General features: G+C 42.7%; 1 protein-coding gene across 3 annotated transcripts in view; it reads left to right on the top strand.

Annotated features, from left to right (window-relative positions):
- The window catches only part of DHRS3 (dehydrogenase/reductase 3), a 42835-nt gene extending 28061 nt beyond the window's left edge, over positions 1 to 14774 (top strand). The window contains exons 6-11 of one of the 3 annotated variants that reach the window (XR_002444487.1): positions 6393 to 6536; positions 6782 to 6901; positions 7672 to 7910; positions 8929 to 9054; positions 9734 to 13292; positions 13429 to 13946. Coding sequence is in view for 2 of the 3 variants with exons in the window: in XM_021417677.1 (XP_021273352.1) it covers positions 6393 to 6536; positions 6782 to 6901; positions 7672 to 7910; positions 8929 to 9054; positions 9734 to 9818 (714 nt within the window). In the remaining variant the exon portion in view is untranslated. Of the gene's footprint in view, positions 1 to 6392; positions 6537 to 6781; positions 6902 to 7671; positions 7911 to 8928; positions 9055 to 9733 lie in introns of all 3 variants that reach the window. The other 2 variants (XM_021417677.1, XM_021417678.1) reach the window with 2 other exon arrangements.

The following is a 19225-nucleotide window of genomic DNA, read 5'->3' on the forward strand; positions in this document are numbered from 1 at the left end:
CTTTCCAAGGAAGGCCTGCTGAATGCAGGCAGGTGTTTGCATGCTTCCCCGTGACGTTTTAGGTGCTGCTTTGTTTCCTGCAGTGGAGGAACAAGAGGTGGCTGGGTTACAGTTGGAATTGACTTTGGTTTAGGGAAATAACGTTAACTCCATTGAGTGCTAAGTCAAAATATAAAGTAATAAAGGTTCTGACTCCAGATGAAAGGAACTGGAGTTCACTTCTTTGGTCTCCTTCTGAGGTCTCTGTAGACCGAACTTTTATCCTCGTGACTGCACGTTACTCCTGGCCCCAACTCAAAGCAGCTTTATAATAAGGTCTGTGTTCTGTGTTTGCCATGGTGGCAGGGTTAAATTAAATTCTTATCACCTGATGACTTTACAACCTCTAAGTACCAATGTAGAAAAACATGTGTGTAAAATAGGTAAATGGGCTTATTCTTTTGATTCCCCTGTGCTTACCTGTAATCTTTCTTCTACCAGGCCCTTTCAGCTTTAATGCTCACTTTCCACTGTGGGAACCGAGAAGATTTTGCCACTAGCCTGCTTTGTTTGCTTATTTTTATACCAGTGTCACTAAGGAGCTGGGTTAAGTATTTTGACCTACTTCAGGCATCAAAAGGTTCTTTTTTTTTTTTCCCTTTCTAAAGCAAAGATTGGCTTTTCCCACTGAATGGCCACACCTTTCACTCTTCCAGTAATCTGTCTTCAGCATGCCTCTCCCATGAAGGGCTCCTGAAATAACTTGTCTGACTTTGCCCTGGGGGCAAGACAGGGGAAGGAGTGGAGGAGAAAACCCTTTTGCCATTGACACACAAAATACAGAAACGCTTTTGAGGTTGTAGGATTTAGCCTCCTGATCTCCTGATACGCAAAATTCTGCTGGGATTATGGGGCACACTGGAGTGTGTGTCTTTAGAGGGCCAATGTGAGTTAGCACTGCCAGGCTTTGTAAATATATGGGGATAAGGCTGGTACACTTCAGTGGATTATCAACACTTTGCACTTCCTAAAAGTACAGCATTGGGCGCAGGAGGGCTTTCTGTGTTTGAACAAAGGTCTGTGCAATTACAGATACCAACTCAAACAGAGAAACTTTTGTTTCTCTGGACTGGGAAGAAGTTTGAAAGGGAGGAAAATGTGTTGACCTACCAAATGCTTCTTATCTACTGATAGGCAAGGAGTTGTGGTTGGTTTGTGGAGGTAGCAATGATGAGATCAGGCAGGAAGAGCACTTCAGTCTCTGCAGCACTTTTATCTTTCAGTGCCTGCTAGTTGATACAGGTGATTGCTTTCTGAATCATGAAATGTAGAAACATCAGGGATGGAAGTTATATCTCTTAGTCACTATGCATGTTGTTGGGTTGGAAAAGACTAGCAGTGAATTGTGCAGTAGAATACAGCCTGGATAACCCAGAGCATCAAGAATGGCACATGGTTAGGTGCAGGATCAGGCTGCTCTGAGAGGTTGTGGGTGCCCCATCTCTGAAGGCATTCAGGACCAGGTTGAGTGGGGCTCTGGGCAGCCTGACCTGGTGGGAGGTAGCCAGCCCACGACAAAGGGGTTGGAACTGGCTGATCTTTAAGGTCCCCTCCAACCTACGCCATGCTGTGTTCAGGCTCAGAAAAGCTTTTGTTGTGGGTCACCTTCCAATTGTGGTGCAAAGTCCAGCACAGCAGCTCTGCTGGGGATACAGTGCCAAATTAATTGAAGATGTAATAGAGCACTGTTCCTTTGCTGTCGTTCTTGACTTACACTAGGAATAAGATTGGACTAAACAAGCTAAATAGCTTTGTAAATGAGGTAAAATTAACCTCATCTCCTGCACTAATCACATACCTGAGGCTCTTGGGAGCGTAGGTCTTGTGAGTATATTGTGGTTGACAGTAGCTTCAATCCAGACCAGTTTACATAAATCGTGGCCTTGTCAGATTCTGTCGAAAGCATAACTCATGCAGACTTGTGCAGGGTGGAAGGCAGGGACTGAAACCTGGAGCCAGGTTTGGGGCTGTGGGCCTGCAGCCAGCGCTGGCTCTGCTGGAAAGTCTCCGCAGTCCAACAGCAGCCAAAGCCTTCCCTCTGGCTGCCCTCTGACCTCAGGGCATGTCTCATTAGCAGATTAAGCCCAGAGTTAAATGAGGCCTCTGGGAGAGCGGGCCGCAGGGTCTGCCACTGGGGCTGGAGTGATTTTCCTGAGGCCAGATAAGCAGCTCTCTGCCTTGCCAGAGGGGAGAAGATAAAGAGATAAGGTTTGTTTAGCATGAATAAATCCTGGGAAAATCTGCAGTAAACTGCGATGTCACAGCCACTCGCTCCTCTAGAGGTAAGGACAAAGGCATGCCACGTTCCTCTGTAGCTGTAAATCCATTCCTTTATGCCCGGTGTGGAAGCCCCCTGCCCCGCCAGCACTCGCAGGCGATGGATTTCACACCCCACCTGCCTGCTGGGGTCAGCCCGAGGTAAGAGCAGGGCCACAGCGGGGATTTACCGCCTCGCTGGGCCGCTGCCCTCCCCAATTTTCTGGTCAGTAACTCTGTGAAAGGAGAGCGTGTCTGGTGCAGCAGGGAGGGGCGGGCAGGGAGGAGATGAAGGGGGAAGAAATGGTGGCTGGATTCTTTCCAGGACGGAAAACTGTCTGTCCAAGAACTTCTCCGAGACGCAGATTAAATATTCCTCTATCCACCATTAAATTACCGTGAATGGGTGGCTGTGCAGTGCCTGACGGGCTGTGTAATAAGCAGCACTGTGTCTCTCCTCTCTTTTCTTCCTCTGCATTTTTCTCCGTCCCAGACAGGAACGGCCGTGTCTGTAAGAGTCATTCTCTCCAGTTGGGACACACTTATTGCCAATTTAGATTTAACCTTTAAAAGGAACAGGGATACGCGCTCTTAGACCCATGCCCACGCGATGCAAGCTGTGCTTCCTAATAACATGCTCCAGTGGCCCCACAATGTCCCCACTGCTCTGAGCACACCCTGTCCCCGTGTCTAACGCTGGGGCTCCCATGTGAGCAGGCCAAGGAAAAAAGAAAGAGGGGCTTGGGGAGGTTCTGCTCCATCACTGCAGCAGAGATGGAGGCCACCAGTAAAGGTGGTGACCTCCTGGCCAGCGTCCCATGGGGACAGTTACTGGGCATGGTGGGATTGGGATTGGACTTGATTATCTTAGAGGTCTTTTCCAGTCTTAGTGATTCTGTGACGGTGGGGATGGGTGATAAGGCTGATGCAGCCACTAAAAGCCTTCTCAGAGTCTTCAGAGTGAAGCCCGTGCCAATTTAATTTGGCCAGATGTAAGAAAGAAATTGGAAGTCTCGCAGGACCATGCAGGAGCATTCAATCTTGAATTTGGACCAAAAGCATGTTGTATCGGGTTTTGAGTTTTATGCGTCTGTAAAAAGTAGCAGAAATGATGGCAGGAAACCTGGCTTCCCACTGTGCCATTAGGGAACTTTCACCTCTGACAAAAGAATGGTCTTTTATTTACTGCTTTTCTCTTATGCAGGCTGAAGCCTTCACCTGAGTGTGAACAGTATCAAGGACATGAAAACTTCCCATGGAAAAAATTCAGTCCTGAACTTAGTGCTGTCAGCAGGATAGCCAGCAAATTGTCTTCCCCAGATGGCCCAAATTTTAATAGGGTCACCTTCCAAGACTTGCCTGTAGGATATTCAAGGTCCCAAAGTAACTGCTGGGGGATAAAAAACGTTATGTCCAAGAGCTGCATCACAGACAGATGTCCCTTTGACAGGTTGTCCTTCGCTTAACTGTTCTTCCATGTATGTTTCCTGGCATTCAATGAATCAGTGGCAGCTCTGGGGAATGGGGCCTGTATGGATGTTTGAAACAGATGAAAGTGAGGAGTGAGGGATCTACTTTTTGTTTTGCAATAGCAGTGTGAAAGCCTGCAGTGCTTATGTGAGGTCCGTCTCTTGCCATATTTATTCCCCTTGCCTTTACCTTATTGCTCTCTCCTCTTCCTGTCGTACCTTCCATCACTCTTCAAGCTGTCAGCTGGCTTTGCAGTGCCTGCACATCACTGATGTAGTCTTGTGAAGAGGCTGAACTCCGCATTGATGCGAACACTGCAGTCAAATGCTTCTGTTGCTGCTTCTGTTGACAGCTTGTGGTGTTTTCCCTCCCCTTTGCACAAAGATGTAGGTTGTGAAAGAAGTCAAGTAACTGCGTACCCTTACAGTTGAGCAGTATTTTGTAAATATTTCCTGAGAGCCTGTGAAATTTCTCACGTGTTCTCCATTTCCCTCCAAGCCTGCAGAGTAGGCATGCGAAATATCACCCTGTCTAGCTCTGAGTTCAGGAGCATGTGAAGAGCCTTCAGTTCTACGGGCGTTGTGTAGATGCCGAAGCATGATGACCAACAGCGATGTGCTGAGGCCAGTACACAGGCCAAATTGTTATCTACCTGCTTTCTTACAGCTTTTCAGTCTGAACACAGCTTTTTGCTTGCAAGTGAGATCCTCTGAGATGAGATTTCCCATGAAATGGCTCTGGCATACTCAGACTTGCTCTGAAGTTGGCCAGTTCTCCAGTCCTTGGATGATTTTGGGAATGGACAGCCAGCAGTCTGCCTGCGTGTGTTTATGGATGCGCCAGTGATCAATAAATGGGATCAACTGTACATTTAACTCATTTAGGAAATGAATGAGAACACAAATACTTCTGGGCTTTAGTCTTGCTTAGTTGCACTGGGAAGAGCTCTTTGAGCCTGCCAGAGATCAGTTTTAGTACCAGCTATGAGATGGGTTAAAGTAGTCCTTAAAAATAAGTATGTGAAAGCCTCCTACAAGGGATTTGTTGCGGGGAGGGAATACCACAGGTCCCAATTTGTTGTGTGTATCCTGCTGCTACTAAGTTAATCTTGGGAGTTGGACTAGATGGCCTTCAGAGGTCCCTTCCAACTCTGAGGATTCTATGATTCTGTGATTAATTACAGGGTTTGAGGGATTGATAAGCAGTGGTGTAATTGAGACTTTCTTTCCCTCTTCTTTCTGCTTTTGAAAAACTTAAACTTTAAAGATATAATAATCTGAGTGTGCTTATTTTAACCATAAAAAAAATCAATATTACAGTCAGATCCACACTCCATACCCAGTGATATGGGGAACAGCTATAATCCTGGATCACAGGTGATAAGACCGCTGCTTGGAAATCACATCATTCTGAGAGCAAACCATTTCCATTTTCAAGTCCATTTTTTACCAATCCCCTGATTAGAGTAAACCTGCATTTGATTATGTGAATGTCTTTGTTTATTTTTTTAGTACTAAATAGCAATTGTGCTTGATGAACGCAACCTACTGCAGAAAAACCTATGTTGTCTTGAACTGCATTTGGATCTTGCTGCTTGGATCACAAAGCAGTCGGATGGTTTCTTTAACATTCTCCATTCAGTAATTTATTTCTCATAGAATGACAAGTGACCATTCATTCCAAACATGATGAATACAGAGGAGACTGTAGCTTGGAGGGTAATAAGGATATACCAATTTGTATGTAGATATCTTAGGTAATAGAGGTGGAATTATATTATTTTCCAATTTGTAAGAAATAGAAAATAGTGTTGCATAAAGTAAGAAAAAAAAAGTATTCCATTGAATGTGTTCAGCTGTAGATTAGTGATGGAAAGATTGTGGTGGAAGCACCATTTCATGTTTGAGACTCATCTTGTTGTCTCACTAGGAACGCTCATACAGGTAAAACCCCACGAGGTCACTTAATGAAGCTGGTAACAACTCAGGTCGTTTCTGCCTTCCATGATGGTGTAAAAACACAGACAATGTTTTCTGGTTCTGTCTTCATTATGAATCAAACCCGTGCTATGCAATTTCAAAGTTTTGTTTCTGCAGATATCCAGTATTGTTCTTGATACGGGAACTATTGTTATCAGTTTTACTGTGTTTGTTAACTTACTTGTACTAGCTACAAATTAAACTAATGGTTGAAATCTCTCCCTTTAAATGGCTGTATGAGGATGAGCCTCATTTGAAAAGCAGCTAGGACACCAGCCTGGAAACGGTCAGCATAGTGAATTGTTACCTTGGATATGCTGGAAAAAAAATGTCTTACCGCATTTGTCAAGTGTTTCATGTATTCACTGGGTTAAGCTAAGTAACTGGTTTTTGTTGTTGTTGCTCGTAAAGAACCTGTAAGCAGAGTATCAACAGTGGGATCCAGCTACCAGCAGCACACTGAAGTCCCATCTGCTTGTACTATAAAATCATTGTTAGTTTTTAGTGAAGCAAAGCAACGGGGCTGGCAGTGAAAACACATCAAAGATGTTCATCAATTTGTTGAAGTTAGAAGCATGTTTTAATTATCTTAGATTTGAAGCAGAAGTACTTTGGCTCTAACAAAAGGGTTTTTTTTTTTTGCTGCAGATCATCCTGTGGGGTCGAACTGAGAAATGCCTGAAGGAGACCACAGAGGAAATCAGGATGATGGGGACAGAATGCCATTATTTCATCTGTGATGTTGGAAACCGAGAGGAAGTCTATCGGCAAGCCAAAGCTGTGCGGGAGAAGGTTGGTGTCAAAACGGTGTTTGTAGGCAAAACGTAGTAATTCCTCATCTCTGAGGAAGCAGGCTGTACTGGAGGAAAGAAAGGTGAGCATCCAGCTTGTGTCATGCAAAGTTTTAAGTGATCCAGAAGGATTACCGTGCCCACAGACAGGATGCCAAAAGCTGGGAAAAGAAAAATGTAACCTGGCAATAATGCATATTCAGATATAGTACTGACTGCTGGAATGACTCATTTGCTTTCTTGCAGGTGGGTGACATCACTATCCTCGTGAACAACGCTGCTGTGGTCCATGGTAAAAGCCTGATGGACAGCGACGATGATGCGCTGCTCAAATCACAGCATATAAACACCCTGGGACAGTTCTGGGTAAGATAAGCTCTCACATCTCATGGGTTCAGGCTTGGGACTGAGAGTGACAGATAAACTTGTGGCTGATACTATGTCTTTCTAAATGATGCTTGGTAAAATCAGTCTGCTTTGGAACGGGTAAAGAAAACACAACGTGAGAGACAAAACCCAGAAGAAAGAAGTAGGAAAAAAAAAATAATTTGACAGGTTCTGTCAACTGGATTTCAGTTACTTCTAAAATATCCTATCACAGGTTCCAGTAGCAAGGTAGTATTTGATGCTCTTGTATCCCCATTCTGTGATTTCCAGCAAAACATCTGATGTCTTCTGAGAAAGCCTGAGCTCACAGAGGAGAGTTTTCTGTACAGTGATGTGTGTGGAACATGAGCACAAGACTGCCTTGCTTGGGGAAGGAAACTCATTCAATTTTGAGTTAGATAATAGTAATAAAGAAGAGCTTCTTGTGATCTCATCACTTTGCTGAGGACTTGATCCTCTACAAGAAGTTCATAACATACAAAGCATTCTGTCTGTGGCCTTTAACTGTGGCAACTGCTTACGTATGTACTAGAAAATAATGTTTTTTTTCCTATACAATCTTTGCCTGTTTAAAAACTTTTGGAGAGTACAAGGCGACAAGGCGCTCCTCCCCTCCTTTCCTGGCTGAATAGACAGTGCACTTCGGCTTGTTGTCTCTGTGTCACCTTATTTTTTCAGGAACTATTGTTTTTGTTATATCTCTGCTGAGTAAACCCTTTCTTCCCCCCAACCCCTCTGTTGTTCTTCAGACCACCAAAGCGTTCTTACCAAGGATGCTGGAGCTGCAGAACGGACACATTGTTTGCTTGAACTCTGTCCTGGCCTTGTCAGCCATCCCCGGTGCCATTGACTATTGCACCTCCAAAGCTTCGTCTTTTGCCTTTATGGAGAGCCTGACCTTGGGGCTGTTAGACTGTCCTGGAGTGAATGCCACAACAGTCCTGCCCTTCCACACGAGCACAGAGATGTTCCAGGGCATGAGAATCAGGTCAGTCCAGGGGAACTAGAAGAAAGCATCTCATTTTAAATGAATCATCAGAATACACTCCTAATTAATGCTTCATTTAGTTAAGAGAATTTGATGTCTCATTTGGCTGCCTGGGAACAGAGGGTCACTCTAGGCCACCTGGGACTCATCGGACTGGTTCCCTCAGTTTGCTGGCATATTCATGCAGCCTGCCTGTACTGTGTGAGGCAGTTGCTTCTACAGAGAAATCTGAAAGCTATTTTTCCCTGAGTGTATTTGGGCCATTTGCAGCCACTTAGAGAGGGAGGGGAGGCAATCTGAAAATTGAGGTCATTCAAAACGGAGCAGTCTACAAATTGCTTGAGAATTAACAGTGCAAATTCCTTCTTTATCCATTGATATATTTAATCCTTTCCCACTAAAGGGAATGAAATCCATTTACTGAAGTAAGGCTTTCACTATGTCCTTTAAAACAAGCTAAGCTAAAAAAAAAAAAAAAAAAACTAATGGCTGACCAATTTAATCTTTTACAATCCACAAAATAACCTCTTAGTCAAGAAAACATGCAACATCAAGCCAGGAAAAGCCTTGTAGAGTTATATAATCATAGGATGCTTTGGGTTCAGCGTGACCTTTAAGATCATCTAGTTCTAGCCATGTTTGATATTAAAAGCTGTAGGGAAAAATATTTGTCTTTCACCTGTCAAGAATTTGAATGAGTCAAAGAGCAGCAGAGAGAAAGAACACCGACATTGAAAAGACAGCATTTTGGCACTGGTTTGCAGACAGTTTAAGAAAATCCCTGAATGAAGGTGCTGAATACTTTCTGCCACTTCATCCTAAACCCTTTAGCTATAACACAGTAGTAGTGGTGGGAACTGGGCTTCATACTCTTCTGCTCCTTCTAGCCTGCTTTGAGGCATGTCTGAATGCCTGTAGCCAATGATAACTTAGTGTGTAACAGAACGTGGACAGTGATTTCTTAAAGGAGGAGTTTGGTTAACAAATAATTATTTTATTTTTTACTCTATTTATTCAGGTTCCCTAATCTTTTTCCTCCTCTCAAGCCAGAGACTGTGGCTAGGAGGACAGTGGAAGCTGTGCAGATGAATCAAGCCTTCCTGCTCCTTCCATGGACAATGAATGTTCTGGTCATCCTAAAAAGGTAAATGTTTCCCATGCCCAGCAAGAGCCTAGCTAGGGAGGCAAGATTTACTTACAGTCTTGCTGTCTGTCCACCAAAGCAAACCTCAGTTTGACTGTTATCTGATAATTGGCTTCAGACCAAGTCATCCCTTCCCAGGAGAGTCACAGAAGCAATAGAGGGACACCTTCCTGAGGTTCCCTTAGCAGATTTGTTAGATTTTCTTCATGAGCATACCCCTTTTATGAAATCAGTTTTACTCCCAAAATTAGAATCATAGAGTCATTAAGGTTGGAGAAGACCACTTAGATCACCAAGTCCAATCATCAGCCCATCACCACCATGCCCACAAAGCCATCTCCCTAGGGTTCTGTTTCCTGAGGTCTAAACTGCTGTCCGGGAAATTTCTTAACAACTAACATATGTATCTCATTGTTTTTCATTCAGTAAGCCACTCTTTGGACTCTGTGCTTTATATTGCAAGGGATTCCTATACAATAATGTACGCAAAAACGTGTTTCTGTGCAAATTTGCACCAAAGCCTTTGGAAAACCTGCTTCAGTCAGGAACTGAAATGGAAAATAATTACAATACTGCATGTAAAACGAGAGAAAAAGATCTATGTATTTACACGTCCTCCTGTTAGAACAGACTGAAAGGTTTCTCTGGTCTGCTTATTTTCTTTCTGCTCCTCCTGCAGCATTCTCCCTCAGGCAGCACTTGAAGAAATCCACAAGTTTTCTGGGAGCTACACCTGCATGAACACTTTTAAAGGGCGAACATAGACTTGGTGGCGGAAGGACTGTTCTTCAGTGAAGCCAGCAGAAGCATGAAAATCCTGACAAGGCTGTGAATCAGCACTCTTGGCTTGTAGCCTGTTCATGTGACTCGCACTGCTTTGAGGCAACACATTTCTTGCAGGTCATATCCATAGTAACATGACCTTTGCACAGGATTTAATGACCAGACTATGGACCCTTGGCAAGAAAAAAAAACAAAAAGTGTGAAATGTTTATATGATGTTAAATTCTTTAGGGTTCAATTGTTAAATCTACTCATAGTCTTAAGATGTAATTTTTGTTTCTAAAGAGTGTAGGCTGTCTCAGCTGAGAGGCAGCACGTCGCAGCCCAGGCTTTATCCGCTCTCTTCAGAGGAACTGCAATTGCAAACTGAGAGTGATTGCATTTCAGCTTTTCGAATGGGTAACTTCAAAAAATGACCAACTCCAAGTCATGGACATTGAATGGAAGCTTCCTTCCCTTCCTTCACTTTATATTTGTTGATGAAGCTGTCCCCAGGTCGCGTCAGGGAAGGAGCAATCTGCTGTTTTCTTTGTGACAGGCTCCCCAGGCCTTTTCTCTGCAAGGACTGCTCTGTGCCCAGGAAAGCTGTCTTACTGCACCCATGAAGGCTGGACAGGGATGCTCAGTCAGAAGAGCGTACGGTTTGAATGGTGGAAGATTCCTTCTGTCACTGAGCTCATATATGGAATGTAATTGTCTTTCTGAATATTTTTGTTCATTTATGATGAAATATATATATTTTTAGCATTAATTCCAGATTGCCACGCATGTAGGCAGCATCACATTGGGGGTGAACTAAATCTAGAGCCTGCTTGTACAAATACACATTCAGTGACATAATCCATACAGAGTAAAATCCATTGTATCAATCTGCACAATGAAATAAGTGGAATAATTCTCTGAAAATAGAAGAGACAGTGCTGTAGTGCTCATGAAATGTGGAGTTTGGAAGCACAGTTAGCAAAGGCCTGATTAAATGCATGTTGAATTCAACTGGGAACATACCCATTGTTTTTTAGAGACATTGAATCAGGCACTGATCAGCCAAAAGTGGTAAATACTGCTTGCACTGAAATGCTAGAAGCAGCTAGATGTTATTTATTTTTGTAAAGATAGACTCTCTTTGACAGCCTAGCAAGAGCAACACTGCATTCCAGTGCCAGATGCAGCCTGCAACTATGCCTAGGCATAGTAATGTAGTTGAAACATCTTGAAACACTACTGCTAAATGGGGAATTGATATCATTGCAATATAGGAAAGTCGCAAGCAGCCTGGAGAACACCTGAATGAAGTGCCTCAAGGAAAGAAGTGGTTGAAGTAAAGAAGTGAGGTTAGGGCTGCTGGCTTGAGTTATGACCTTATTTCATAGATGCTCTTGGGCCAAGCTGTGTTATCTCAAGGTCTGCCCTGACCTGGAAAGGTGGAAGTTCTAGTGTTGCCCTGCCTCAAAAGTTATGAATGTGACTGTCAAATGCTCAGCAGATTCAAGTGGAACATGCTATAGAAAGGAAAAGTGGTACGTACTTGTCTATGAACCGAAAGGGTGGAATGGAAGAAAAGAAAGCTGAAATGTGTGATTTTGAAATCAGATGTAAAATCAAATGTAATTTTGTACAGAGAGATGAATTACAGCAGGAAAGCTGTCAGCTGCTTTTTGCAGGGCAGATCCAAAGGAAGATCTCAGAATGGAGACTAACAATTTAGGAGGAGTATGAATGTCATCCTTACTGCAAATCAGTAGATGCATCTCTGCTCAAGCAGCTCAAGAGGTGCAGTATCACTGATATCCCTTTGCCTGCAGGGATACTTCGAGGCGTTCTCCTGTCTTGGTCACTGCTTTCCTTCTGAGTGCAGAACATATCCCTGTGCCAGCCTTGACAAAGCTTCTTAGAATTGAGGGTTTTTTTAATTCCTAAATGTCTGAGCCTCTCTGGAGAGGATGAAAAGAAACTTTGATCTCCGTGATTGTGATGCCCTCCCTAATAGATGCTTTCAGCATTATTTTTTTGTCTGTTTTTGAGAGGAAACCTAATTCATTGAAAACACAGCTGCAATGGGGGGAGAACTCTTCCAGGATCTGCCAGGAATATTAAAGGTACACACTTAAGAAACACTTGAGAAGGAATAATTCCTCCCTTTCTGCACTCTCATCCTTTCTATTGTCTCATTAACCACAGTCAGGCATGCCAGGCTTGTAGATGCAAGAGCAAAAGGGATTGGTGCAGCAAGGCACCCTGCAGTGTCCCCCTTAAATCAAACCTTTGTGTTGAGATTCTATTCATTAATGGCATCCTAATGCAAAAGAGAGGTAAAAACTAGTGTGCACACTGAAAGGAGCTCTGCTCATGCCCACGTTCTATCCCTTAGATGCATCCGCTCTTTTCCTGCGCTACATGAAAGATGTTCCCTATCTTCAGAGGTTGTCTGACATCCTAAGTGCTGTTGATTTCTTTCTAATGAATATAAACAAGTCAGAATGTAGCAAGGACTCTCATAATCTCTCTCTTCTCACACAGAGACGCACACTCACACTTCCCTCTCTCTTTCCCTTAGGGTCTCTGAGCGGACAGCAGGTCAAATAGCAGTCACAGTGGGGGAGAGGTATGCAGCAAACAGAAAATAATGAGGAAAACATTGACTTTGCTTTTCAGATAGTAAGGAAGGGTTGGGTAATAGAGTTTCTTCACTTGTGAGTGTTGCAAGATACAATGCTCTACATACAGTGAGTTTCTTGCAAGTTTGGATGGATGCATACAAAGTTTTTTTTTTTAAAAAAGAAAAGCTCCTCTGGAATGCCTGTTGAGGTCTGCTGTCCCTTTGTACATAAGGTTGGTATTGGGTAATCCTGAAGTGCTGCAAATGTGGACAAGCTTTGTAGGAGCCTAAGGCCTTTCCAAAGGAATTTCCGCCCTTTGACTTATTTTAATTTTGGTTTTCCTTGCTCTCTCCACTGCCTCCTGCTTTCCACTCCACCAAACTTTTTTTTTCTTTTTCTTTCTGTATTCCTGTGTCATTACTGCACTTTTCAGTGCCACCATCTTGAAGCCAGATGTCACACAAAGGGTCTGGACTAAATCTAAATCAGGGTATGTATTTATTATCCTGCTGGAGGAATCGAGGTGAAGCTGTAAGAGCAGGGCGCAGAGGTTTCATAGGAAATTAGGTAAGCTCTTTGGGTTTTACTTGCTCCAATCTCTGACGAAGTAGACCTTTACTATAATTTTTCTGTAGGAGATTGCTGCTGTTTTAAAATTGGAATGATAGAGAAATGTTAGCCACTGTGGGACATTCATTGTCCTGACATGAAAAGACCCCGTATTTAAATGACCCTGCATTTAAATTTTAAATATTTTCAGTTCCAGGTGATTTCAGAGGCTGATGCTTGCACCAAGGAATTTTCATAATTAGCAAGTCAGAGTAGGGAGAGAGAGGGAAGGACTGGAAGGAGTCATTTGTAAGTAAAGCTGATTTCTCCTCTTCAGTATTTGATTTCTGTGTTCTGTTTTTGATGGGGAAAAAAAGTAATCTCATTCCTTTGTGTACCCTTGGTGAACTCTAAAAAGGTCCTTCCTCTGTATGGCATGTTTTAGGAGGATGAAGAACAGGAGCGAGCCCTGAAAGTGAGGACTGAACTCTGCCTCCCTTCCATTGTCCTATTGAGGTTAAAAAGCGACAGAGTCCATTCCAATAGCGCATCCAGAGTCACAGAAAGTGCCTGGGCAAGTGATTCTACTGTTTGCAAAGAGAAACTTGTTGTTCTTTTATGTAATGTGTTAATTAGTGTGGGTGGATATGACCAGATCTAGTCTTGCAAGCCTTTTAGACAACTCCCTGAACACTCCCACCTTCAGATATTAACAGATAGCATTACACTTGCCAGATCTCATAAAAACCCACTAACAGACTTAATGCAGGCACCATGTGAGTAAGTGGGTACATTTATTTCAAGGGGAACACATCTGTTTGTAGCAGACATGAATTCAGCCTCGTGTTTTCCTCTAGCTGACATTCAACTGCTGGGAAAAGAAAACGAGGTGACCTTGGATCAGCTACTTTTCTTTTATTCACGTAGCTTTAATCAAATAAATCTGGGTGATGGCCACTTTTTCTGACAGCCCTTCTTCATAAGTTCTTGGGATAAAGCAAGTTGATGTCAAATGTTTCTTACATGATTCTCATCAAACAAACAACAAACAGCCCTGAGAAAACCAGTGATGTTTTAAGGGGGCTTAATCCCCCTGGCCTGAGGACTAGAGATGGAAGACACAGGACACAGCTTTGCTGTTGCCCATTCTGTAGGATACAGAGGTGTCCCTGCTCCTGTCCTCTTTTCTTTAAACACACAACCTCTTGCTTCTGTAACAGATCCCTCAAACTGAAGCTTCAGCAGAAGCACGTAGTGATCTGATCTGCATGGACTGGATACAACTGAACAGACCTGTGAGGAGATGATTTATAGCTTCACACCTTCCCAAAGAGTCTGGGCTTATTAGTGCCTTATGTTAACAACACATGCACCAAAGCTGAGTTTAAAGTAAGGAGATTGTGTTAGCGCTGTCTTCAGTAGCAAGAATTCTCAGAGCCCATTCCTGCTCTTCTTCTGAAGTCTGAACAGAAACATGGGGACATATTGCACATCTGCCCATCTTTGCATCAGAACATTAAAGTTGAAATAATCAAGACAAATGTATATGCGGATTTTTCTGCATAAATCTACAGAAGAACAGATCTTCCTTAAATGAAGGAATGAAGTACTCCAGTTTCAGCTTGGAGGTGACCAAAGAGCAAGTATATGGAAAAAACAAAACAGGATAGATAGAATCTGAGGCGGAGCTTGGAGGCCCTAACGAGCCAGAGGCAAGACCCACCTTTTATTTCTGAAGTTACATAATAACAGGGACATTGTGATTTCCATCCAAATACAAAATCTATCAAAGAAGCGTGTTGTTACTTCTGTTTATTCCTGTGGGTCACTGTGCCCTGAAAAGCAGTCCGTTCCCTTTGTATCTTGCTGGCTCAGAACGTTCCCAATACCCCACTTACTGTTTGCTGTCTCTCGTTTTACTTCTTCAGAGGAAGGCAAAGCAGCCCATATATGTAAAAACAAATGTCATTTTGACTCACTATTCAATTTTTCCTAGGCAGCTGCAAAGCTCATCCATCATGCCTAGGTATTGTGAGGACATGCAGTTCTCTGGCCTGTGTAGGAATTGTGCTGAGCCAGTGGTACGGGGTAGATGTAGTTCCCTTCCCTTTTCTTTCCTTATGCAAAAGCATTTTGTTATTTGAAAGCATTGCCTCTGTATTGTACAGGCTTCTCGCAGGCAGGCATCCCCGACTTAGGTCTAAAACTCTCAGAAGCCTGCAGGCTCTGTATGAAAATGACCCCGGCTTCCCAAATTGATTTCCTATGTGTCTTCGAGGCAGTTTGCCACTGAGATTTGACCCTGACCAATTTCTTCCCTCGAATTGCCGTTTGCTTACATTGGGTATTGTGAATGAATACATGAAATGAAATTCTTTATCTCCCCTTTTTAGTGCTAGGCACTTTGCAGCATAGCCACTAGCTGCTTTGAGCGTTGCTATTGAGTGCTCCCAGATACCTTCTCAGCACATTACAATATTAATGTTAGGTGGAAGGAAAATAAGCAGTTCAGTGCTGTCTTCTCCAGGAAAGTCAGCTCTCAGTTTCTTTATGCAGAGAGGGGTCTCGAAATAAACACAGAGGTGATACGGCTTCTGGAACGTCATGGCTATACGAAAAATGCTGTCATATGGAATTCGGGGTTATAATAATAAGGGCTCATCTCAGAAGAATGTTAACAGAAGATGGAAATGGCTGTAACGGAAAACAAGTGATATCAGAACACACAATTCCTCAAGCCTGCTGGGAGTGCTGATGTCATGCAGACATGCTATAGCCCAGTCAGTTCAGTAGAGACTTGCATTGTCATTATACCCCCTGCAATTTTGCCCATTACAATAGCAGAGGTGACAAGCTCATTGTCTCTGCTCTCTCAGCTGTTGAATGCAGAAAAATAAATGCTTTTCTTTTTCTTTTTTTAAATGTCCATGCACCAGAGAACAAAGCAATTCTTGAGTTCAGCGTCAGCCTGAGATAGTGGAGGAGACTTTCTCAGGTACCAGAAAGAGAAGTCACAGCATCTCCTACCTGATTCCTTAAGGTGTCAGGCCACATTTCCCTCTGTGAAAAACACAGTGGGAAGAATAGGATTGACTAAAACCAGCAATAGGATTAGACACAATCACAAATCAGTTTGTAAGCTATTGCATGGCTTTTTTCTCCCAACAAAAAAAATTCCCTTGTGGTGTCTTCTGGATTCCCATCAGAGCTGTGAAGTCATGGAAGATACTTGTAGAGCTGGACAATAATTTATTGCTATTCTAAGGGTTATGCTAAAGAGAGTAGAGAGAGATTGGCACCAGCTACTTTGGTAGCTGAATAGTCTGCAGTTTTCTATATCCTAATATTCTTGAAAATTCAGTATTAGTGATCTGACATATTTCTCAACTGTCTGCTATTGCAAAAAAAAAAAAAAAAACACACAAAAACACAAAAACAAACCTCTTCAACCCACATCAATTATTCTCATATTTTGGAGCCTATGACACATTTAGCTTCTCTGTTGTCCTGTTGCCATAGCTGAGGCTTAACAAGCACATTAATCAAATAAAATACAGTCTTGAATTTCTCCAGGAGGGATTTGCTGCTGACACTGACAACTATTTATATAAAAAAACAGTGCTGATGTCCTGCAGCAAGAGTTGCTACATACATTCAGAAAAAAAAAAAAAAAAAAGTTGTGTACAAACAGCTATGCTTAATCGTTCAATAGCACAACTTCTTTGGTTCCGTCATTACGGAGTCACAGTACTAAGCCTTCTGACCTCATTTTAACCAATTTAAAAAAAAAATCTTAATTCTTTCAAACTCGTAACCCCGATATTTAGGAGTGCTGTAACTTTCTGCCGTGTTTCCTGTGAAGCAATCTGGTACCTTGCAATGCTCAGTACATCTCTTTACAAACTTCTTCATCTCGCCAGACAGGTTTGCCAGTGGCTCCTTATCTTGCACAACAGAGAAGTTATATTCTGCATTTCTTCAGTGATCTTGCAAATGAACTCTCAGAGAAGATGTTCTTTTGAATGAGCCATAGGAGCCACGCTGAGTTTATTTTAGTTGGGTTTATATTAGCTTTCATTTTTGCTGATCCCTTCATTTTTCATCATTTTATCTGTCTCTTCCAATTTTCCCTGTTGGGGAGAGCTGTGTTTTGAGAGTTTCTGAGCCAGAATGCTGTGCATGCAGATTATTCAGCTCCTCGCCTTCCCTTCAGGCAGTCTCTCACCTGTGCATGCCTGTGTCCACACCTTCTCATACATTAACATTGTAAACTGCCCTAAATATCTTTGAGATTAGCTTCCTTTTAAGCACTACATGTACCAAAAAGTGGAGAGCTTGCATTATGCTGCCTAACGAGTTGACAACTGCATATTCTTTTTTAAGGCCTTCAGGATCTGAATTTAAACTCAGGGGGACTGTTAGGCATTGGCTTGAACATCATAGTTAAAAAGGGAACTGTAAACTTGACATACCCTGAACTGGGCAATACAAGTGTGAAAAGTCCAGGGTGCTAAAATGGGTTTGGTGTCTTCGGTTCCTGGGACAAAGAACTGAAATGTAGACCTAGTGGCTTTTATGGGCAAGTATTGAGGAAATAAATAGAAAACGAGAGCAAAGCACACAAACCCTTTTCTGAAATGATGAAATGCTGGAAATACAGTGCAAGCCCTGAACTGCAGGCACCCTGCACGGCTTGATTTCTTCTGATAGTTTACAAATCAGAGATAGGTTCTGATGATACCTAAAAGTGTACGAGTGCAGCATGAAGTACAGATCATGGTGGATCTGCCTTAAGGCTGATGGGCAACTTATAATCCAGTGATTTCATTACAGCTAGCAGTACTGTTTGGCAAATCTAGCTGTAAAATAAGCCTGCTGTCTTTTAATGGATTATTTTTAAACAGGCTTCTTTCAAAATTTCATTTATCAAATAGTTTAAATATACGATGGTTCTCAGCCAATAATTTGCTTGCAATTTATTCACCATAACTACTACTTTGAGCGCTTGCCATTCATTAATGTGCAGTTTTCCCGTGGAACTGGCTGTCCAAATCTCACGGTGGCTTTGCTTTCCCCTGGTTGGATGCCTTCCAATCCCACAGAAAGCTTTGTAGGGGCTCCAAAATGTCTGATGATGGCTGTGAGATGGCTGCTGGCAACAATATCAATGCAAATGAATATTTGAATGCACTCATGATATATTCCAATCTTGTGATCAAAAACGTGCCTATAGAAATCTTCAAGGGAAAAAAAAAAATCTTGGGATACTGTCAAGAGTGCATTTGCCTTTACTTATAACAGCAAATGTTCACATATGTTTTGTTTCTTTCATAGGATTCACCTCCTTCTTAGCCTCAGATTGATAGGAAAACAAAACACAACACAACACAACAGTCTTGATACTGGAAAAAGTTTATTATTATAGAAGTGACTTCCTGGCATCAGGGGATGGCATATTTCCATACCAGGGGAATGGCTTTATGATTCTTTCATAGGATCATAGAACCACAGGATCGTTTGAGTTGGAAAGGACCCTTAAGGCCGCCTGGTCCATCCCCTGCAATGAGCAGGGACACCCACAGCTCCATCAGTGCTCAGAGCCCCTCCAGCCTGACCTTGGCTGTCTGCACCACCTCTCTGGGCAACCTGTGCAGTGCCTCACCATCCTTTGTGTAGAAAACTTCTTTGGGATTTGTTTTGCAGTGTACTCACCCCTAGTTCATTTAAGAAAAAAAAAATCATAAGTGGAAAAAAGTTGTACTGCTACTTAAATTTAGAAAGCAAACATAGAACAAGACCAGAATGCTGGAATGCACTGAGGGCACAGGTGTGTTAGAGAAAAGGCTGTGCTTGCTGCTGAGCATAGTTTAGTTCACCTGATGTTTGTTCTCTCCATCTTCACTCTGAGGATGCATTTGAAACACCTGTATCAAACTCCCAGGCACCATTTTTGAGATACAGCATTTAGCAAACTTTGCCCTACCGGAGTATTTCGGTTCCTATTGCGCGTGTAGGGCACAGGAGAAGGAGCAAACTATACAGCCTTGCCTGATGTCACAGAATGAGGCAGTATGTGACTACACTGATGGCATAGACTCATAGAATGGCTTTCAGTATCTGAAGAGGGGCTGTAAGAGAGAAGGGAATGGACTCTTTAGTGGAGCTTGTTGTCATGGGACAAGGGGAAATGGCTTTAGACTATAAGAGGGAAGACTTAGACTGGCTATAAAGAAGTTTTTTTA

The sequence above is a fragment of the Numida meleagris genome, chromosome 20, assembly GCF_002078875.1.
Source record: "Numida meleagris isolate 19003 breed g44 Domestic line chromosome 20, NumMel1.0, whole genome shotgun sequence".
In the NCBI taxonomy this organism is placed as follows: Eukaryota; Metazoa; Chordata; class Aves; order Galliformes; family Numididae; genus Numida; species Numida meleagris.